Source organism: Vombatus ursinus, unplaced genomic scaffold, assembly GCF_900497805.2.
Source record: "Vombatus ursinus unplaced genomic scaffold, bare-nosed wombat genome assembly UNPS02014779.1, whole genome shotgun sequence".
Taxonomy (NCBI): domain Eukaryota; kingdom Metazoa; phylum Chordata; class Mammalia; order Diprotodontia; family Vombatidae; genus Vombatus; species Vombatus ursinus.
The window spans coordinates 47,772,160-47,796,126 of record NW_020954557.1 but is presented as its reverse complement, the minus strand read 5'-3'; the positions used below and the strand labels follow the sequence as shown (position 1 = coordinate 47,796,126).

Here is a 23,967-nt window from a genome sequence, read left to right as displayed (position 1 = left end):
AGGAAGGAAGGAAGGAAGGAAGGAAGGAAGGAAGGAAGGAAGGAAGGAAGGAAGGAAGGAAGGAAGGAAGGAAGGATGGAAGGAAGGAAGAGAGGAAGGAAGGAAGGAAGAAAGGGAGGGAGGAAGGAAGGGAGAGAGGGAGGAAGAAAGGAAGGAAGAGAAGGAGGAACGAAGGAAGAAAGGAAGGGAGGGAGGGAGGAAGAAAGGAAGAAAGAGAAGGAGGAAGGAAGGGAGGGAGGGAGGAAGGGAAGAAGGGAGGGAGGAAGAGAGGAAGGGAGGGAAGAAAGGAAGACAGTTATTTTGAAGGAATTTGCATTCTGCAGGAGGAATACAACTCATATACTGTTAAGTATATACATAATTTAGAAAATACATAATTTGAGTGAAAGACCATTAACAACTAGTAATGTATTGCAGTATAGTGATATAATATAATGTAGCAAGTAAGAAAATGGTCATTGATAAAACTATTGAAAAATTTCAAATTCCAGATCATGGAACGGCATTGACTACATCATCCATGCTCCATCAGACCTAGATTGAAGCAGAGGTATTTATAATCTTCCTTTGAGTATCAGTCTCAAACTAGATGTGTATTTCCCTAAAAGTAAGACTTTCAGGAAACAGATGTATCAGGTAAGGAGCAAAAGAAAAACATCGCTAAAGTCTTGGGGAAACAATTACAATCCCCTTATCTATCACAAAAGGAAATGAAGTCAAACAAGCATGATATTTCACAGGCCACAATTGCTACTGGGTAGAGTTCTATGTGATTACAAACTGATTTCTTGATTTTGGAACCAGTCTTTCAACATAAAAAAATTAAGTTGACAGGATCATCTTTTCTTCCATTTTCTTGAAATGAAAATAATTATTTTGATCTATTTACTTTAATGAACATACTAGGTGGTGCAATGAATAGAGTGTTGGGCCTGAAGTCAGGAAGACTCATCTTCCTAAGTTCAAATCTGGTCTCAGACACTTAGTAGCTGTGCAACCCTGGGCAAGTCACTTAGCCCTGTTTACCTCAGTTTCCTCATCTGTAAAAATGATCTGGAGAAGGAAATGGCAAACCACTCCAGTATCTTTGCCAAGAAAATGCCAAAATGGGGTCATGAAGAGTTGGACATGGCTGAAACAACTAAACAATAACAAAAAAAAATTTACTAAGTGGCATGTGCCAGGTACTATGCTAGGCACTAGAACTACCAAGCCAAAAATTAGACAGTCCCTCCCTTCAAAGGAATTTGTAGGCTAGAAATATTTTCAAGTCTTGAGGATTTCTCCTGTCCCATATATTTAAAAATTATACCCAGTTTCTCTAAAGCAGAAAGGAAGGAAGGAAGGGAGGGAGGGAGGAGGGAAGAGAGAGAAAGAAAGAGAAAGAAAGAAAGGAAAAGAGGAAGGAAGGAAAGAAAGAAGAAAGGAAGGCAGGAAGGAATCTGCCATTGCTTTAAGGACATTCAAAAAATAAACAGTCTTTTAAAAAATATTTAATTATTTTATTCACTGTGGTCCAAACTAAAGAGCATTGAACCAGGAATCAAGAATTCTATGAACTCTAGATTCAACTCTGAAATGAGTAGATACATGACTTTGAGCTAGCCTTTTATACATCTACAAAATGAACATAATTGCCTAAGCTATTTCACAAGGCAATTGTAAGGAGTCAATGAAATAACATATATAAAGACACTGAAAATTGTCAAGATCTATACAAGCATGAATTATTATGGCATTATTAACATTATTATAACTATCCCATACACAGCTTTGCCACTGAAGAGCAGTAGGAGGGACCCTGGTATAGTGGTCAAAACACTGGACTTAGAGTAGGTAGACCTGGGTTTAAGCTCTGGCTCTGTCATTTACTAGCTGTGTGACCTTGGGCAAGTCACCAGCTCTCTGGCTGTCTGTTTTCTCATTTGTAAAAAAGCACAGTTAAACAGGATGATCCCTAAGGTTCTTCCATATCTGACATTCTATGACTGCTCTGAGCTTCAGAGTTTTCCTCTATAAAAATGAGTAGCTCACCTTTACAAAGCACTTAAGATTCGCCTAGTACTTTACATATATTAGCTCATTTAATGATATGAGCTAGGGCACAGAGATAAGAAAGGTTAGGATGACCTGGAGATAGAGAGTAGTCCAATAGGCAGTAGAGTTATCTCAACTTTATAAATGAAAAAAAAAATGAAGCTAAGAGAGATTAAATGACTGAGCTTCACATAGCTAAATATGTGTCAAGTGCAGTATTTGAAGGGGAGGCTAGGTAGCACAGTATATAGAGCTCTGGCTTGGAGTCAGGAAGACCTGGGTTCAAATCCTGCCTCATACACTTACTAGCTGTGTGACCCTGGCCAAGTAACTTAACTGTTTGCCTCAGTTTTCTCATCTGCAAAATGGGCTGGAGAAGGAAATGGCAAACCATTCCAATATCCTTGCCAAGAAAACCCAAAAAAGGCTCAACGAAGGGTCAGACATGACTGAACAAGAAAGCAGCATTTGAATCCATAACTATTCTGACTCCAGATCTAACAGTCTGTCCACAATACTGCCTCAATTGACCTCCAAATTTCCTATAAACTCAACATTTCCACAAGTCTTTGATGATGAAGGTGAACTTGTTCATAAAAGACACTTTTTAAAAAGTATTTTAAAACCTATGCATTTAAATGATCTTCTTTGATCAGCTTTCTCTTCTCTTTCTTACTTCTCTAAGGGCAACTAGTTGGTATAGTGGATACAGCAGTGGGCTTGGAGTCAGGAAAACCTGAGTTCAAATTTAACCTTTCCAACACTTACTAACTATATGATCCTGGGCAAATCATTTAGCCTCTGTTTGCCTCAATCTCTTCATCTGTAAAATGGGGGTAATATTAGCACTTCCCTCCCAGGGTTGTTTTGAGAATCAAATGAGACCTCTGTAAAATGTTTAGCACAGTGTCTGGCACATAGTAAGTGCTATATAAATGTTGCCTATTATTATTACAATTTCTATCAAGACATTTTCCTTGATCCTCCTGATGTAATTAAAGATTGTATTTACAATGATTCTGTATAGAACACATTGTCTTTAGAGGTTTTTAACTAAAAGAAAGTTTTGCTTTGTCCACCTAACTTGTCTAGAGCCTGGAAAGAAGATCTGTGATTTTTAAAAAAAAAAAATTCCAATGACTCAGAAAACAGAGAGCATTGCTCTATTTTCATGTTCTCATTAGCTCGAACGACTAGGTTTGAGGTTCCCTGGAAAAATGTAGATATGTTCAGATGATTTCTGCGATGATCTCAAAGGGGACTTCTCTAAGCCCCTTTAATTGGTAGCAATGGATAATATTCTCATCAGAAGCTGAATGAAATTTCTTTCATTTAAAATATTTCATCTCTAAGGCATTCTGTAACTTCAGGTGGTTTTATATATATATTTATATATTTTACTGTGAATGACAAATCCTTGCACAACACTTTTATTTTTCCATTTTTGAATACAATAAGAACAAATTGCTAACTCTTCAGGAGGTACTTAAGCTTGTGCCTTAAAAGCATTTTAACAACTAGGTTGCCAGTTTCTATAGATTAATAAATCTTAAAATTTCAGAAGGGCAAGAGATTAGAGATTATCTAGTCCTATTTCTTTATTTACATATATACATAATATGGAAGCAAGAATAGCATTTTGTGGCATCTAATATGTAGAAAGACAAATGGCAAAAAAGTATATCTAAGCTAGAATTAGGGAAACAATGTATATATCTAAAATAAATGTATATCTAAATGTATATCTAAGCTAGAATTAGAGAATAAAATGTATATCTAAGCTAGAATTAGGGAAACAATATGAAACAGTGGAAAATGTGACAGAATTGGAATCATGAGAGGCCTAGGTTTAATCCCGGCACCCATACTATACATGGCAAGTTATAACCACTTTGAACTTTCAGTTTCCTCATCCTTAAAATGGGAATGATGACATTTATTACCATAGAGTAATGGAGAGAAAGCAGGCCTGGTAGTTAAGACCTAGGTTCAAGTCTTATCTTTGACACACACTGGCCATGTGACCCTGAGCAATCTAGTTAACCTCTCAGTGCCCCCAGGCAACTAACTCCCATAGAGAGTCATTGTTGATTGGCATTGATTAGAGGGACCTCTCCCTAGAAGCTCATTATCTCAGTGAAATCAGAGTTCTAGACTAAATGCATACATACAAACATACATACATACATTCATATATGTGCGTATGATACGTGTCCGTATATAGACACAGAAATGTATATGTCTATATTTATATTATATATACATTTATTAACATTTAACTATTTATTTGTGTTTGAGCTTGTATACACCCTGCACATACTACCTCACAATGTTGTTTTGAGGAAAGTGTTTTGTAAACCTAAAGGAACTCAAAGAAGGGGAGGGAATTGACTCCATTAGATTTTGCTTTGCTGTTTATTGCGATTGGGACGGTGTCTTTTGAAATGTTTCTTGGAGTGTCAGTGTCCCCTTAGCATTATGGTCATATGTCAACCTGACAAGCCACACGACTAAGTAGTTACTTGCCTTTGAACATAAATCACTCCTCAAGTCTCCAGCATCTTAGAGGCCAAATGATACCACGAAGGGATTCACCTCCCCCTAGTTTGCCTTGATCCCTCACAGAGCAAACATCTTATCAAGGACACTAAGAGCAGCCCCCCAAACCCCCAACACCCAGAGCCAGGAGAGAACTCTTGGCCACTCCAGCTCTCTCTCTCTCTGTGTCTCTGTGTCTCTGTCTCTGTCTCTGTCTCTCTCTCTCTCTCTCTCTCTCTGTCTCTCTCTGCCTCTCTGTCTCTTTCTGTCTCTCTGTGTCTGTATGTCTCTCTCTCTCTCTCTTTCTCTTTCTGTCTCTATCTCTTTCTGTCTTTCTCTATATGTGGTCTCTCTCTCTGTCTCTGTGTGTCTCTGCCTCTCTTTCTCTGTCTATCTTTTTCTCTCTCTGTGTGTCTCTTTGTCTCTGTCTGTCTCTCTCTCTCTCCTTCTCTTTCTGTCTCTCTCTCTTCCTGTGTTTCCCTGTGTGTGTGTCTCTCTCTGCCTCCCTGTCTTTCTCTATGTGTGTGTTTCTCTGCCTCTGTGTGTCTCTGTCCTCTTTCTATCTGTGTGTCTCTCTGTCTCTTTCTGTGTGTGTCTCTCTGTTTCTCTGTGTGTCTCTGCCTCTCTATCTCTCTCTGTCTTTCTATGTGTCTGTCTCTCTTTCTCTTTCTGTCTCTCTCTCTTTCTGTTTCTCTCTGTGTGTGTCTCTGCCTCTCTGTCTTTATGGGTGTCTCTTTCTGTCTCTGTGTGTCTCTGTTTCTGTCTGTGTGTGTTTGTCTTCTTTCTCTCTGTCTCTCTGCCTCTCCTCTGTCTCTCTCTGTCTCTGTCTCTCTCTCTAACACACACACACACACACACACACACACACACACAGAGATAAGCTGTGAGGAGAGTGGAATTTATTAGGCCCTGGGTTCCGGCCGCTCCATTTATGATTGTGCTTGTAAAGGTGGGGACTCCAAGGCAAATCTGTTTGGCAGGTCCCTTGTTCTCCTCAATCCTGCCTTTTGAAAGACCGTGCCATCAAAAAGAAAGGGAAGGAACTACAGCAGCCTAAAGTGATATGACTTTAAGGTTACTGACATGCTCATTCTCTGAACGCGCAACAAAGCCCGGCTCGGTGTCATCAGGCAAAGTCTTGTGATGGTCAGAGGTCAGCAGTCTGACACGCCAAATGAATGGAAGGCTTTCTTGTCTCTATCCATGCTGATAACAAATCTCTCTCAATTAACTGGGGATCACATTGCCCCTTCCCCACCCGCACACCTCATGGATCTCTCCTGCACACAGCCTCAGCCCAGGATTTGCCCCACACAGAGCAGATACAACGTGATGGGCTGAGAAATGGGGCACATTGCCCCAAGGTAGCTTTGTATCAGGACTAGATGAAACTCAGCCAAATATTTAGGAATATAAAGAAAAAAAAAAAGACAACCTCCCTCTCTCCCTTTTGGAGACCCACATAAAAGCAATGGGTCTAAACTGTGCTGAGTTTGTGCTGAGCCTCAATCCCTATTGCTACAAGCATTGCGTTAATTAATGAGCTTTTCTCTGACCCAAGAAAGAGAGGGCCACCAATCCCTTACCTCCCCATTGGGCTGTTTCTGAAAGCTTGCTTGTTTGTTTGGCAAGACTGAGTCTGAGCATTGTAACTTTTTTTTCTATAGACAGATCTGTCATGCCACTGAAATAACGCCACAGAATTTTAAGCAGGGGGGAAATGCGCATGGATTCATTTAGAATATACACGTGAATACTGGGCAAGGTCTTTATTCTGGATTTTCTCATGTGTAATTTGTAAGGATCTTAGTCACTAATCCACAAATTCTAAAGCTTAGAGTGTAGATGTCAATATAAAATTTTATGTCTAAAAATTCAAGTTTCTTTATTTACTTAAATACACTCTGGGATACACATCCCATTTCACCGAATAGTGCGTGACAAGTTTGGAACCTGTTTAAAAAAAAAAAATTCCATATTATGGTTCTGTTCCTTATACAAGGTCAGAGTCTAGTAGCCCAAAACATACATCCTTTTTAAAATAGTAATTAAATACACTCATTCCTTACAACAAACAGCAAAGAAAAAAATAATCCTAGACTAGATTTTAAATTTCATATAACTGTTTGTGGCACTCGCCTTTCCTATTACACATTTGTATGCATGTACCTATATGTTCCACTGCTAACTTTAGCATTGGCAATTTAGCTGGTTAAAAAAAAATCATTAAATCATTAAGATGATAGTTTACATAATTAAGGAAGAATAAAAAATTTCCCTATTCTTTCTATATAAAATTAGAAACTAGAATTCATAATTACCAGAAAAATAATCCTCTTAAATAGAACTTAGCTTGCATTTCTCTTATAATGAGAATTCATATCATGTCTCATTTTTGTATTATAGTTATATGTGTATGTGACCTATCTTTCTACTAGATTAGTAGCTCTTTGTGGACAGGGACAGTCTTATTTAATCTTTGTAATACTGCATAACAGCAATCTGCACACAGTAGGAGCATTTGTATTTGTTGAAGAGTTGGCAGAGAAAACACAGTTTGGGGACCTCTTTACCCTCTCTAAATATAAATAATTTAATGGTACAATGAACTAACAGACATGTTAATGTGCTATAAAAAGACAAAGTGCTATACATTTGTCATAGGAATAAAACATTCAACAATCAGGAGGTCATGCTCTCAATTAGTTCCATCCTCAATGCTTGACAAAATGACCAAAAGAAGATAAAAACAAAAGTAGACATGTGAAAGAAAGGGATTGTATCTCAACAGATTTATGTAGATAAAGTTCAGCCAAAAACTTCAAAATGGGCAATGGGTGACATGCTTAGGAAATTCAGTTCTAAAATCCTATTTTCTCTTTATAGCTCTCAGGTTATCCCTTTTAAGACAGATGGTTACTCTGGCTCTAGGGCAGGCTAATGTTCAGAGGAAAGATTTTCTCACCTGGGAGTCATCAACTTTTTAATCTGGCCAGCAACTCTTAGCTCTTGAATACTACCAACAGGATTGGTTTAACGTTGGCTAAAGAAGATACATACCATGAGGAGAAGAGAAAATTAGTGAAATGAAATGGAAAGGGCACAGGGGAAGGGTATAGAGATGGGTTGAGGCAGTCAGAGAAAGGGGAGGAAAACTTTCTCTATTGAGGGTCTAGCAACCTCATTAGCCCTAATGCTGAGCTATGCCAGTCCAATTAGTGTCAATGGCAAACCTAAGGAATTTGTAAAGAGAGTAGGAAATGGGGGAAAGTAGAAAAGAAAGAATTAACAAGAGAAGAAGAGAAAAGTATTGATAGCTTTTTTATGTGTGTATACATATATATTATATATATTATATATGTATGATTGTACAGTGCCATTGGGGCAGCTAGTTGGTGCAGTGGATAGAGCACCAGGCTAAGAATCAGGAAGATCTGAATTCAAATCCTGCCTCAGACGTGTACTAGCTGTATGACCCTGGGCAAGTCACTTAATCCCTATTTGCCTCAGTTCCTCATCTGTAAAATGGGGGCATACTGGAGAAGGAAATGGCAAACTACCTCAGTACCTTTGCCAAGAAAACCCATGGGCAAAAGTCCTTGGGGTCATGTAGAGTCTGACGTGTCTGAACAACTATTAGAATATTTCCTTACTCAGTTACATTGGTTGTCTACTTCTGCTCTTCTTCCATGATTCCCAAGCTATTAAGGGCTGGAGAGCTTGCATATTCACTTCTATAAATTCCCCATTTTCAAGTCTTTTTCTATTCTACTTCGGGAAGCCCATACAAATATTGTCCAGTCTAGCCCCAACTTGTTCTTCCAAGGGTAATGGTTTGATTCGATCTAGAAACCCTGAAGAACCCTATTAGCCTCCCAAAATGGTAAGGAAACGCAAGAGAGGCTTTAGTGGGTGACCCTATCGCTTTCAAACTTTGGAGATAGAACCATCCTTAAACTATAATTCTGAAGCACCCTGCCTCTAGTAAGAGAACCTAAGACAGAAAAGGGCACAAAGACAAGAGAACCATGGAGCAAAACTGAACAACAGCATAGAACAGCAATGTGGGTCCGAGATAAGTACAAATATTTCAAAATGAACCTCAGGTCAGATGCTCCCATTTTGTGTGTTGAGGAACAGGTATTGACCTGTTTATGTTTAAGACCCCAATGTTACACCTTGGCTGAGCATTAGGAGATGTGATTAACCTCAGCGATCTAACTGAGCAGAGCTTGTCAGAAAAGGCATTTCTAGGAATCCTGAAAGCTGGTTCCCCTACTTCCCAGGGACAACAGTGAGGTCATTTTCTAAAAATAACTAGAAGCATAACAGCTCAAGCACCCCTGATGCTGGGAACCAGAAGGATAATTGTTATTGCCCCAGCAAAAGGGACAGAGAGGGAAAGAGCTTAGAGTGATGAATCAAAACTGTTTGTGCAAGTGCAAACCAAATACAGCTGAAATATACAGCATCTACTGAGTATGTATGAATGGCATTGTACCATAATAGCATAGCATAATAGCATAATGGCATAAGTACCAACCACTGTCCAAGCTGATATACTGCCATACAGAAAGACAAAAAGACCAACCAAGAAATGCAATCGGGCATGATTCTTATGAATGTGTGTGTGAGTGCAAACATACACATATGGGCTCTTCCTTCTGCCCTGAATGGTTTCCCAAGTCAGCCTCTGACTCTGGGCATCCTTGGTTCAAATCCCACCTCCCCCAGGAGGCCCCTCTTGGTCTGCCCAGCTGCTAGTGCTACACCTTCTAAAGTGACCTTCTGGCATTGGTCTTGCATGTTCCTGTTTCTCAGTCGTCTCCTTCCATTAGAATGGAAGCTCCTTGAAAGCAGGAATTTGTGTATTTGGTAGGTATTTGGGGGTTTTTTTGTTTGCTTTTTTCCTGCATCACCAATACTTAGTACAATGACTAGAACATTGTTGTCATTTTATAAATGCTAATTTATTACATATGTGTACATATTATGTATGTATTATACAGTCTATGGCCATGTGTATACATGTATATGTGCATATATGTTGTTATTCAGCCATTTTTCAGTCATGTCAGACTCTTCATGACCTCATTATGGGTTTTCTTGGCAAAGCTACTGTAGTGATTTGCCATTTCCTTCTTCAGATCATTTTATAGGTGAGGAAACCGAGGCAAACAGGGTTAAGTGACTTGCCCAGAGTCACACAGATAGTAAATGTTTAAATTCAGGAAGATGAGTCTTCCTGGCTCCAGGTCCAGCACTCTATCCACTGCCATATTCTTCTCACTGCCTCAGAGCACCAAATCCCTTCTTAGGTATTGACCTGCCAGAAAATGTATGTATGACTCAAAGAGTATAAGGAAAGAACAGATAAGAACAAATCTCATTTGGCCATCAAAGAATCCCAGAAGCATAAAATGCTGACATTGGGAGGGACCTTTAGAAATCATCTAGTCCAGTTTCTTATTTTAGAGATGACAAAGCTGAGACCCAAAGAAATTAATAGGCTCAGGGTCACTGAGCTAGTTTGTTGTTATTACTGTTGTTAGTGTTTTCATCATGTACAACTCTAGTTAGCAGAAGCCAGATGTGGCATTAAATGGGGGGAGAGGAATGGTAGGAGGGGCAACAGTCATCATCTTCATAAGTCTTGCTGCTAGTTAGCTCCCTCAAATTTCTGAGTCCAGAGACTGACCCTATCCCCCTCATCCCCCTCCACCTGCTACTCTTAATCAGGCTTAGGCAATGCAGGAAAGAGATTTTAAATTCCATTGGACAGAAAATCAATAGAAAGAAACCTCCAAAGAGACTGCAGCCCCTGTAGCCTACAGAATCAATGCTGCTGATGATCAGCAAAGAAAGTCTGCATTTTAACAAGGGGTTTACACTTTCCTCTGGCCTTCCTAAGTATTTGAAAAGAAGTGTCTGAAACCCCCAATGACAATTAGTAGTATTTTTATTCAAACATAAGTCACTCGGGCCTGTTGACCAGTAAAATAAAATGATCAATTTATTTAACTAAAGGGAAACTGTAGGATTCTTGTGCAGCCCTCCAATATACTAATTAAATGGCCTGCAGCTACAGCATTGTTAGGATGTTTATCTTAGCCTCTGCATGGGTAGTTTTTCCTTGCTGTTAATCCCATTAGCAGTAAAAAGGACTGTGGCTTTGAATCTTTCGATCCCTTTTAAAAAAAACACACATAACTGACAAGTTGCTTAATATTAGTTGGCATTTTGCAGATGACCAGACTATGTAATAACATAACCTACTGAAAAGAAAAAAGTGAGCTTTTACCTCTTTTTTAAACTTTAATTACCTTGTATTTTATTACATTTTATAGTTGAAAAGTGTAAAATCCGTGGCTCATCCACCTATTTACATACCAGATAAAATAACTAAACACAGAGAAACATACTTAAAGTCACTTGTCTGAGTTCTTTTCAAAGATAAACTCTTTAGTAGAATCTGAATATTCCCATCCTCCATAATCTCCATTCTTTCTCCTCTAGTAATCTCTCCTCCTAACCTACCAGAATTACTAACCATTGTTTTCCTTATCCTTCATCCTTGTTATTCATAATTACCGCCCCAGAACAAAGCCATCTCCCTGTCACCCTTAACAGTCTTTCTATTTGTTATTATTCCCATTTTACAGTTGAGGAAACTGAGGCAGACAGCAGTTAAACAACTTGCCCAGGGTCACACAGCTCAGGCAAAATCTGAGGCTAAATTAGAATTTAGGTCTTCCCAACTACAGGCTCGGTTCTCTATCTACTGTGCCTTCTAGCTGCCTCTTTTACGGTTCAGTTGCTTCAGTCATATATGATTTTTCATTGCCCTATTTTGGGGTTTTCTTGAAAAAGACACAGGAATGGTTTGCCAATCTCTTCTCCAGCTCATTTTACAGATGAGGAAACTGAGGCCAACAGGGTTAAATGACTTGCCCAGGGTCACACAGCTAGTCCAGTACTCCATCCACTGGGCCACCTAAGCTGCTCGGAGAGCGGACAACTTAATTTTATCTTCTGTGACTTTCTGTAGCTTCAGCTGAGGCACATCAAAATAGGTCATCATTCTCCTCCAACTCTTGCCTTTGATTGCTGTTTATTTTCATCATTTGGAGGATTTTTGGTATTGAGCCATAGGCTGAAGTAGCAGAAATTAGCAAATGGCCAAATTTCTTCTTCAGGAATGTCTTGTTACTGTGAGCACCAAACCATCATCTCACTCCTGAATACCAGTGATATTTTTAAATGAAGTTTAAAAAAAAAAGCATTAAAAATTAAAGACTTGCCTGGAAAAAAGAACAAACATTCTTAGAAATTGCCTAGAGAGTCCATTTGGAAGAACAGTCAGTCACACTGGGATAACATTAGCCCTTTGCTGACCCAATTACATCTGTGTAGCACCACCTAGCTGACTTCCTTATCTCTTCTACTAGATTGTAAGATTTTTGAAGGCAGGGATCATATCTTATTTATCTCTGCACCCTGACAGTGCCAAACATGATGATTTATATATGGTTGACATACTCATTATACTCGATAAGTACTTGTTGAACAAATTAATATACAAGAAGCACTGTCTCTTCATTGGAGGAAATGGCTTGTTTGTAAAATATATTCACTGACCCACAATCCTATGGACCTGAGATTCCATGAATTTGAACCAAGGAACTAAGTTATATCCAGCAAGCCAGAACCACAGTGCTAAGGAACATATTTCATGCCGTAACTTCAAACCAAAACCAAAGAAAGAGTCAAACACTGTCCTCTGTTACGACTGGCTTTCTTCTTAAACCTTTCTTTTCTCCACTCCTCTTGCTGCAACCACAAAACCAAAACCTAAAAGATATGGTTGTTAAATTAGCAATATATGTGTGTGTGTGTGTGTGTGTGTGTGTGTGTGTGTGTGTGTCCATATGTATACGGTCCTTTCTTAACTTTCACTAAGTTTTACCCATATTAATAAGGGAAATCTAGCTAAAGGAATATGGTGGGAAGGAAAAGAGAAGGCAGTGTATTTAAAAGCAGACCTATTATATTTGCAGAGCTTTTTTAAAATCTTTTTTTTTATTTTAGACTTGAACACTAAAACTTAAATACTTAAAAATAAAAGAAATAGAAACATATCATAAACTTAAATATAAAATAAGAAAAAAATATGTCATATGTACAGCAGAATGTAAGAGAGGATTCAAAATATAGGGCAATAAATTTCCATTTCAAGAAAGTCTATGTATTAAATACTACACATTATGCTGAAAGCTGTCCATTTTGCTTTGCTTCCTTGTAGGTTTTCTTTTGTTCTCCACTGTACACTTTTTACTTTGTTCTTTTTTCCCCCTTCCTCCCTTCTCCCCCCTCCAGGGATATTTTTAAAGGCCATAGTGTATATTAGTCAAGCTCATGTGGTATATAATTCTACAAGCAAATGGCAACAAGTCTGATCCTTTTAATTGTACATTGACCATACCCATCAACAAGATTTATGTTTTCTAACCAAAAAAAACCCCCTAATATCCAAAATTTACTTCTCCTACATACATTTCTAAAACTCCTTCCCTTCCTTGCCTACTGTTGTGTAGCTAAGGTATTCATATGCCAAGTCATGAGAACAGATTGTGTTTTTGGTTCTTCCCTGCACAGAGTGACCTCAGGTTCCATGGTCCACTGGCAAAATCATGAGGAGGTCTTACTAGTGATTTTAGAGTTGGCTACAGGTGATACACATGGAAAGAGTCCAAATAATCTGTCTTGGGTGCCTTTTCTTTTCCTTCCATCCCTCTTGCATTTCAGATTAAGCATTCATTTCCATCCATTTATAAATAAAAGATGAAAGGACGGGCAATAGGTTGGGTGTCCAATTTTCTGATAACTTCATAAACACGAATATGAATATGTAAATAAACCTCTCAGTGAAGTTTAGTTTCTGTATCTCTTTGAAGATTTTCTGCTCCTTGTCCTATATCTAAATTGGCTAAGTGTACAGATTTCAGTTTTCTTTAGAATTCTTGCTGCCTAATTTATAATTGTAAGTTTCAGTTGATGCTTTCTGTATATCTCTTGTTTTGGGGGGAGGGAAGAGCAGGAAATGACAAGAATGTGCTGTGACTTAATAGAGCAGATTATTACATTTTCAATGTATTTATACATCATTTATCTCCAACTTATCCTGCAGATATCATTTTGTGTGTTATTGTTTTCATGTTGTTTCTCCCTCTAGACTGTGAGTCCCTTGAGAGAAGAGACTGTCTTTTGCCATTCTTTGTACCTCAACAGCTTAGCACAGTGCCTAAGTGATATATCATCAGCCTCCTGGAATCATGGATAACTAAATAAAACCTCAACTCATTATTCAGAGAAAACAAAGCTGTGGAGGGAATGTATCTTTAACTATCTGTGACTGAAATCATGGAGAACCACTTTGCCATTGAAAGATACAGAACAGTCGACTAAAACATCCACTAGTGTGACCTGAAATGAAATTCTAACAATAAATAAACTGGGAAAATAAAGAAGAATTCAGAGGCTTGGCACATTCTTTCCTCACCTGCATCACAATATATTACTACACCATAATATTACCAACTTAAATGGACTAAGACAAAGTATATAAGGAAATCTTTGCTTATCGTAACATTTTATGGCTTAAACATTAAAATTAATATCCCCTAGGGTCTAAAACACATGAAATCCCAAAGTAGAATAGAAGCAAATTGCTTAAACAGGACTTAATCACTTCTTGAACATCTACTCTTAACAGTAATTAATAAACAAAAGACATGTATCACTGACACAAAGTAGAACCCATTTTCAAAATGTAACCTTTTTGAATAGTATTTTGTAGAATATGATCATGCAAGAGTAGAAACCCATTGGAGCACTTGATCAAACAACTTGTTAAAGAATTTTTTTTTAAAGTTAAAATTAACTCCACTGGACTTTAACCATTCTGTGTTTTTATTCAGTGATCTTTTTTTTTTTCCTTTAAGGTGTTGTTATCTGGTATTACTTTAATGATAAAATCTCCACACTCCAACAACCTAGACCTCGGTGTCCTGCGGCAGTACAAACTGAGAATGTCTTATAATAATGGGGATAATATCAGACCATCAACCCTAATCCACCAAAGAATTTGCCATGAGAATTTGGTAACAAGAAGCATATTGTAGCCATTTCTGTCCATCAACAACCCCCTTAATCTTAAAAATTGATTAAAATACCGAAGTGGGGTGGGAGGTGAAACCAAATACAGTACTATGATCACAAGACTTACGGCATCCACTCTCATCAGCTCCATCTGGGCAGTCTCTAACTCGATCACACCTGTATTCGTTTGGGATGCACTGACCATTAGGGCATGTCATCTGCTGGCTTGAACATGTCCGCCCAGCTACAAAAAAGGAAAAAGGACATTGACTTTGTATTTCACTCCACATACAGACCAATGGGTTTTATTCTTCCCTTGTCTTCTTATGTCTACCAAATATTAATGAGGTCATTAGGTAGGAGAAAGCATTGGAAGGAGACCAGATTACATTTACTAAGCCCCAAAACAATGTTTCCAGGTAGATTAATTATGGTTGCTGCTCTGTTCCCCACATTCCTCCCCACATTCACCTATTAAATTCCTTATCTTTTAACTCAAATACTGCTGCCCAAGCTGGTAACAAGCATCCTCTCACACCTTACATAGCTCTTTGTACTCTAACCCACTAATGCACCTACCATGTGATACTGTGGATTACAGCTATAGGTACAGATATTTGTGTTTTATCACCCTCCAAATACTGTGTGTTGTGGCTATCTGCATTTGTTAACTGTAAGTTTCTTGAGGTCAGGGATCATGTATCTCCCCTTAGCCTAACAACAATCTCCAACAAGAGATGCTTAATTAATGTCGGTTTACATGGGTTGAACCACATAAAAGACAAGTAAGCCAGAATGAGATCAACATGCATATAGATAAAATGAAAACTAAATTGAGGAGAGGGGCTGGCTAAAGAATTTAGTAGCTGATTGGAGAATATATTTTATTAATCAAGGAAAGATTCCTTGACTTCTTTAAGGGACTCACACACTTTACCATAATACTGTCTAGAAGGGCTGGTGAGGGCAAGGCATGACAAATTTTATGGATTTTTATCTCTAGCTAAAATGGGTAAAACCATCTGGTGAATCTAAGTGTTGGATTTAGAGGGTACTTCACTTACAATTCACATGCAGATAACACTTTACATGCATTATCACTGTGGATAGTCACAGCACCCCCTGTGAGCCAGATGCCATGATTCCCATTTTACAGATGCAAAAAACTGAGTCTGAGAGGCCGTGACTTGCCCGAGATCTCAGAGTGTGTGTATCTGAGGCAGATTTGAAGTGGGGAATCTTCCAACTGGGATATAGCAGATGGAATCCCAATGCCTCTCACTTGGTAAATGTGAGGTAAGAGTGACCACAGCCGAAAATGTATTACCTAATTTTAAGAGTGGAAAATTATCTTCATATATAGATTAGTGAAATGCTTAGGAAGGAAGCTGACTTTCATCAATTCTCCAAATAGAATCATGATTCTCTTTTGGAAAGGGATATCTGCCTTCAGACTTTCAGAGTAAATAGCAGTTAAATATAGAGCTTCATATGGATACATCAGGGAAAAACCTTCAGATGTCAAAATTATTTTTTTTTTGTTAAGCAAATATAAAAAAAAAATCTTAGACACCTGAAAGGGATCAGCTACCAAAAATATCCTGGAGAAGAAGAACTTAAGAGAAAAAAGCAAAATTATGCACTTATGTAAGTCCTTCAAAATGTACTGATGCTTTTCCATTTGGTAAGTTAGACATTAAGAAAATTCTGCTATAATTACCTATGTCTCATGTTTCCCAAATGTTGTGACATTTGAAATGTTCGTGGTTAATTTATTATGTTTTTCTTAGTTGCTGAAAATTAATCTGTAACATGTATCTGATAAAATTCTACATTATGAAATCTCTATCGAGCACATTTCCCAAAATTAAGCACAGAAAAATTAACCCAACTATATATTTCTTTAATGTATTAATTTTGCCTCACAATTTCTGTATCTACTTCAACAAATAAAGGTTAAGTTAAGAGGTAGACATTATTAAACTGTTTGATTTCTGCTTACTATATGGGCACGAAATTCTTAAAATTATACCATTGCCATTATCTGAGAAAAGTTAAGAAGGTTAATCTCCTCTGTTAAATTCCTGTAGAATTTATTTAATCTAAGGCTGTGTTTCTAATTGCTCCCTTGAGATTGAAAAGATCTCTTTTCCTTGTCCCAAAAGTAAGAACAAGGAACTCTAGAGAAAGCGTGAAAGCAAACTAATCCAGGTGTCAGCATCACTTTCATCTTACTGGTTCTAACTGAAAGAACTAAATTTACCTTCTCTTACCATTTAAATTCTTCTAGTCCCATATTTGGCCTTTAGGAGTCCTAGTGTTTGATTGGGAAGCAAAATTTAAATTAAAAGCTTATTAAAACTGCTATTAAGCACACACAGAAATATGCCAAGCATAAAATTTCAAGTTCAGCTAACCAACAAGTTTTCAAAGAATTTAGATAACCAATTTCCTAAAGTAGTAGGGGAATGAAAAGGAAATTCACTGTCATGCAAACAAATCTTCACCAACTCTTTCAGGATGCAATTAATCCTGAGGAGTAATGAAGAAGAGTGATTTTTATTTATCTTTACTTACTTCTGGGGAATGGAGGGCTAGTATAAAGAAAAAGTAATGGACCAACAAGTTAAGAAACTAACCCTATTCCCCCAATTACCAAGCTCAGTGTTTCAAATCCAAAGGCATTTGAGTGCTTGTAAAGTAACCATATAAGTTACTGGTTTTCATGTACATATATAACATTTCCTCCATAAAAAGTAAGCTTCAATAACAATGACAGCATTTCCTATCCTATCCCTACACTGAACCCAAAGTATATGTAATAAATATTGGTAATTCCCAAGTATGCAGCAATCACAGCATAAAAGTTGCCCCTGATTAAAAAAAACCAGTCTGCAATCCTGTTTATGAATTTCAGCCTAAAGCCTTTTCCTGCTCTACACTTGACCAGGCAGGGTGGTAAGAGTTTTCATCACCTCTGAAAATGAAGGTCTTTCACATACACCATTTCCCCTATACTGTACCACAGCTGACACAACAGTGGAGGAGAGGTGATGGGGAAAGGACTGAAGGGAAAGACCATGTGTCTGGTCAAAAACTCAAGCATTAGCATAAAAAGACAGAATAAATTTTCTACATTCTTTGATTTAAACCAAATTTATCTGATGTGGATTTTTCTAAAAAAAAAATCTCTATTCTGTTTCATCAAAAGACTCCTTGGCATCTAGTGACATGGCTGAAAAGGGTTCTAACTCAGTACAAGATTCCCACGTACTGGGCCAAATTCCAATCTTTCATACATGCATCCAGGAGTCAATAGGGGCTCCATCAGCATGCATCCAAGGACAAAATAAGGCCCCATGCAAAGGAGCCATCAAAAAACATCTGCTTTTTATTTGATCGGGGGCAACTATGTTGACAATGACTGCATTAAGTTCCTAGCCAGAATCTTGATGGACATTAAAATTGGCCCTGGGAAGATTAACCCTGAGATCTATTGCAAATTACAAATTCCCGGTTTCTATAGAATATATATATGGTGAAGAGAAAAACCCCTTTTGTGATATGTAGTAGGAATCTAATTGTTAATCTTAAAGTCAGAGATGTTTTCCACCATGAAACAGGCCCTTTTCTAGTAGCCTGCAAATCAAAGAACATTTCTACATGCTTTCAGTTAGAGAGGAGAGATACAGAGTAGTGAGGCCACCTGCTACCCTTAGAAATTCTATCTGGTAACCTAGCATCATGGGAATTTTCCCAGCAACACTGAGTCTAACCTAAATTAAAGAGTATCACACAGTGGGGCAATATCCTCAGCATCCCAGACAATATGCAGTAATAGAATGTAAGCTCCTTCTGTAATGGACTCTTTGCTTTTCTTTTTGAATTCACAGTAACTACCATAGTGCGTGGCATATAGTGGGCCTTAATAAATGCTTGGTGATTGATTGGCTCAGAATACACAAAAGACGCACAGCCTGCCCTCTCACATCTGACCCAGGCCTTGGGTATAAAAAGCTGAAAAAGATTAGTCTTTGAATCATAGAAACTAAATTGTAAATAAGTAAGGCTCAATTTAAATGTAAATAAACTTTAGGATAGGGGTTCTTCATCTGGGATCTGTGAACTTTTCTTTAAACATATTTTGGTAACTGATCATTTTTATTTCAATAGAATTCATTTTCTTTGTAATCCCATGTATTTTATTTTATTCATTTAAAATCATTATTCTAAAAAGGGTTTCATAGGGTTTCTTTCCTAGCTTGTCAAAAGGGTCCATGACACAAAACAGGTTAGGAATCCCTCTCCACCTCAGAGAACTGGTCCTATGCTTGAGTTGTTAATGTTTCCTACCATCCTCTTTGTGAATGGTATTTAATCCCACATTGCTTCACCCCTACACCTACTCCCTAAATCTTCAGGTTAGCTATGGAGCTGGCTCCAGCATCTTCCAATTACATAATTTCCTTGCAAGCTACTGCAGCTTTAAGAAAGTAATTGAGCTGGAGAACTCAAGAAACCAAACACTACCGAGGAACCTTTGCCATTTTATCAAGGGTTTAAGTAAAAAAAAATTTTTTAATTTGTAGGACATTGCTCAGAAATTGGTTATAATTTATTTGGACATTAATGATCTACATAATGGTTGCTACTACATAATTGTCGCACTCTTTTTTTTTTCAGTCCAAAAATTGGTTTATAACCTTTTATCAAATAATCATCACATGGTATAATTCTGTTTGTCACATTATTTTAAAGGTAAATAGAGCAGCAATGTATTCAGCAGTGGCATATGGATACACATTTATCTCTCGCCTATTATAAGCCGAGAGCCTAAAATTCTCAGCACACCCGTATTGTCAGTATTCAATTTTAACGTAAATTCATGAGTATTCCAGGTGTGCTAATCTTGCACCCAAGACAGTTTAGTAATAATTTTTTTTTCTTTTGGTGAGGCAATTGGTGGTAAGTGACTCACCCAGGGTCTCACAGCTAGTAAGTGTCAAGTGTCTGATCTGAGGCCAATTTGAACTCAGGTCCTCTTGACTCCAGGCCTGGTGCTCTATCCACTGCACCACCTACCTGCCCAGTAATAAATGATATTTAAGTAATACCAGCACAATTTTTTAAAAGCTTCATATAATGGTCACACTCTACTTTTTGCAAAAATTTGACATAAAATCTGTGATGATTATGCAGTGAAATGCAGTAGGTCTTGGTGGTAATTTTGGTAGCACAGATTCTCCGCCTAGCTGACAAATTAACTTTTGAAGGCACATCCATCCTACTGTCCTACTCCAAAACTGGAATTGCCTTCCTATAGCTTCAAATTCAACTCATCATTTAAAACCACTGACAGTCCGTCAAATTCAAAACTCCTCCCATCTCTGTGCCTTTGTAACATAACATAAGCTGTTCTCCCTGCCTAAAATGCACCCTCTCCACACCCCCACCTCCTTAGCTCCATGAAAGCACAGTTCACATATCACCTCCTAAAGCTTTTCTTGCTCTCACTAGTAATTAGCACTCTCTCCCTCCTTGAATTATCTTGTGTTTATTTATCATTGTACATGTTGCACAGACTGTAAGCTTCTTGAGGGCACAGACTCTTTGTTTTTGTCCAGCACAGTGCCTTATACCCAGCTGGAGCTTCCTGGATGTTTTTGATCTAATTGAAGTTGCTATCATCCGCTAGAGTACTCACCTGTCTCTTACTGGCATGGAATCAACCCTACATTGTTGAAAACCAAAGAGGCAACCTGGCCTGAGTGAACAGCATATTGGACATGGAAGAAGACTAGAATTCAAATCTTACCCTTGACACTTGGTGGCTGTGTGACCATGGTGAAGTCTCTTAACCTCTTTAAGTTTCTTCATTTATAAAATGGAGATGCTAATACCTATAGTGGCTATCTCACAAGGCTGTTGTGAGGTTCAAATGACATGTTTGTAAAGCACAATATTGATGTGAATTGTTATTAACTATTAAATCATAGGAGACAATACTATTAGGGCAGCTAGTTGACAAGGTGGATAGAGTGTCTGGCCTGGAATAAGAAATATTAATCTTCCTGAGCTCAAATCTGGCCTCAGACACTCACTAGCTGTGTGATCCTGGGCAAGTTAACCCTATTTGCCTCAGTTTTCTCATCTGTAAAATGATCTGGATGGGGTCATGAAGAGTTGGACATGACTGAAAAATGACTACGTGATAACAAAATTAAGTCATAGGAGAGTTGCAATGTAGGTTGTTTTTATTTTATTTTTGTCTCAGTCTGATTTCAGGGGAGTAGGGAACGCCTACCAACATACAAATTCCAATGTAGAATGGAAACCATTCTTCAACTTGTAGTCTTATGAAGTCATTCATATAAATATGAATCAATTCCTTATATATATTGTGATGGTAATTTTCACTTCTACCTTTACTATGTTTCTAGATCATCCAGGATAGGATGTGATTGTGGCAGGAGCAGGAACAAAAGGAGAAGCCACGAGTGATATCTTTTCTGTCATTACTAGGCCCTCCATCCAAGCATCCAACTCAAAGCATTCATTAAGCACCTACTATGTTCCGGATACTGTACTAAAACTGGGGATTCAAAGAGAGGCAAAAACCAGTCCCTGCTGTCAAGGAGTTCACAATCTAATAGGAGAAATAACATGCAAACAACGGTACATAAAGAAGATAGGACAAATACAGAAAAGGGAAGCTTAGTTTAGTGGGAAATAAGGGGCAAGAGGTATGCCGTCATCAAATTCCAAAGAAGCAGATCCAATAGAGGCTCTTCTGTACCCCTCCTCAACCCAACCAGTTGCCACAGCCTGTGTAAATGAAGGCAGGGACCAAAAGGGCTTCCAGATTGGCCTCTGAGTCTGATGTAATCCAGTAAAAAGGCAAAGGATTGAGCTCTTTTGTTTCCAGTTACTAAAACTTCTTGGCAATTCTTCAACGTAGTCATACTTTCAATATCTTGAGATAGTTAGATTGCACAGGTTTCCTGGACATGATAGCTGCCTTCAAGTATCTTTCTTCATTTGGATGAGGGATTACATTTGTTCTGCTTAGACCCAGAGGGCGGATCTAAGAGTAATAAGTGCAAGTGGCAAAAAGGCAGCTTCCATAGGCTTAACATAAGGAAAACATAACATATCTAACAGCTTATTCATAAGAGGAATGGGCTCCATCTTATTTGAGGTCTTCAAAAAAAGAGTGGATGAACACTTGTGTTAGGTTTTTGCAGTGGGGGAATTCTTTTTCAGGTCTGATCTGGACTAGATGGTTATTGAGGTCCCTTCCACCTATGAAATGCTGTGATTCTGTGACTCCTCAACCATTAAGCCCCTTAGTCAACATTTATGAGTAGTAAAATAAAATCAAATTCTTTGTATCAATGACAAATTAGAATATCATCCCATGTTCATTCAAGAGATATTGACAGAACACTGGGTTCAGAGCCAGAGGACCTAGGTTAAAATCCTTGGTTCTGCCAATTACTAGTGATGTATATTTGAAAAAATCTTTACCTTCTCCGGACCTCAATTTCTTCATCTGTAAAGTGAGATAGTGATCAGTTGACCTCTAAGATTCCTCGTGGCTCTAAATTTATATGACCCTGTTATCCTATTCAAACAACGCCGTGCTGTCAATACTTACGGCATTGCTGATGTTCATCTGACCCGTCATCACAGTCTTCTTCATCATCACAAACCCAAACACGAGGGATACACTCTCCATCACTGTGACACTGAAACTGGCTTGCCGCACAAGAAGGATGAGCTAGAACAAACCAGAAAATCACTCAATATACCAAACATTCAGCAAAAGGGGTTCAAAAATGAACAGTTTTAAAGTTATACAAACAAGTTTATATCCATAAAATTCCATATGATGTTCTTAGGTGCAAAGTATAGCAATATAGTATAAAGGAGTCTGTAGTTCTAAGTAAGAATAATCACCGAAATATAAAATCCTGTTATTTAGAGGTAGAAAGGACCTCAGAGATCACCAAATCCAACTCTATTCTTTCATAGCCAAGAGAGGTGATCTTCTCTTGGACTCAACCAGTTTCACACACACTGATGAGTCACCAAAATAATGCAATAAAAATATATGGAAGATGTGTAACTTATATCAGACTGCTTATCTTCTCAGGGAGGGGAGAGTGGAAAGGGGAAGTGGTAGAATTTGGAACTCAAAATTTAAAAAATGTTAAAATTGTGTTATATGTAATTGGGGGAAAATAAAAGATTATTAAATATACATGGAAGAAAAAAGACATGAAACACAAAAATACCCTCATTTCATATTTATAAATGTGATCAAATTATGAAATTACATTTATAAGTTTTAAATTAACTTTTATAAAATTCCACAGTGAAGTGATATCTAAAAGGAGAATGATATTGTATGGATTGCTGTTCCTTCACTGTTGGGCAGGGGGTGGGGAATGGGGAGAGACATATCCCAAACTTATCCATCTTAATTGTAACTAAATGGACAAGTAAATGGGTACCAGTTATATCTGTAAATGAATTGCTCAGTGGTACAAGATATCTCCCTATCCTCATGCTCAGCCACTCCCAACTAGTATTAGGAATTCAACTGTTGTACTATAGTTCCTCCAACAATTTAAGTTTCAGTCAGTCCTTTTCAGTCCTTTCTTTTTCTATTTTGTTTATACCTGAGGTAAAAAAAAAGACATGGTGAGGAATCATGGGTGACTAGGTTTAAATTGGGAAAGATAATCTAAAATGTGGCCATACTACCATCTCCTATAGTTCCTCAAAATGATGATATTATATTATACCCCTTTATAAATGAGGAAACAGAATCAAGAAGATGCAGTGACTTATCCAAAGTTAAGCAGTTACCGGTGGCAGAGTCAGAAACTAAGTCCAACCCCTTTATGTAAAAATGGGCTTCTATTTAGGCCAAGAGCCACAATCATTCAATTACCAATGCTCTTGATTTTTTCTTTTGGTAGATAAAAATGTCCATAATGAATGAACAAAAATTGCTGTCAATATGCTTCCAAAAATCTTCAGGAACATTTTCAGAGGTATATTGGGTTTCTGGCACATGGCCATGGGATAGATCTTAGAATGACGAAGATATGATCCACACCCTAACAGAAGGTGGGGTTATGTTCATTTCCACCATAGATATAGAATTCAAAAGACATGGATTCCAAAATTAATAATACTTCCTATGTGTTAAAGTTTTAAATGACC

General features: G+C 37.8%; 1 protein-coding gene across 2 annotated transcripts in view; it reads right to left on the bottom strand.

Moving 5' to 3' along the window:
* Positions 1-23,967, bottom strand: part of LRP2 (LDL receptor related protein 2) — a 258,128-nt gene that overhangs the window by 188,777 nt on the left and 45,384 nt on the right. For both annotated transcript variants that reach the window (XM_027866126.1, XM_027866127.1), the window contains exons 3-4: positions 22,391-22,513; positions 14,861-14,977 (exon numbers count right to left, since the gene is read on the bottom strand). In XM_027866126.1, the coding sequence (XP_027721927.1) occupies positions 14,861-14,977; positions 22,391-22,513 (240 nt within the window). The remainder of the gene's footprint in view (positions 1-14,860; positions 14,978-22,390; positions 22,514-23,967) is intronic.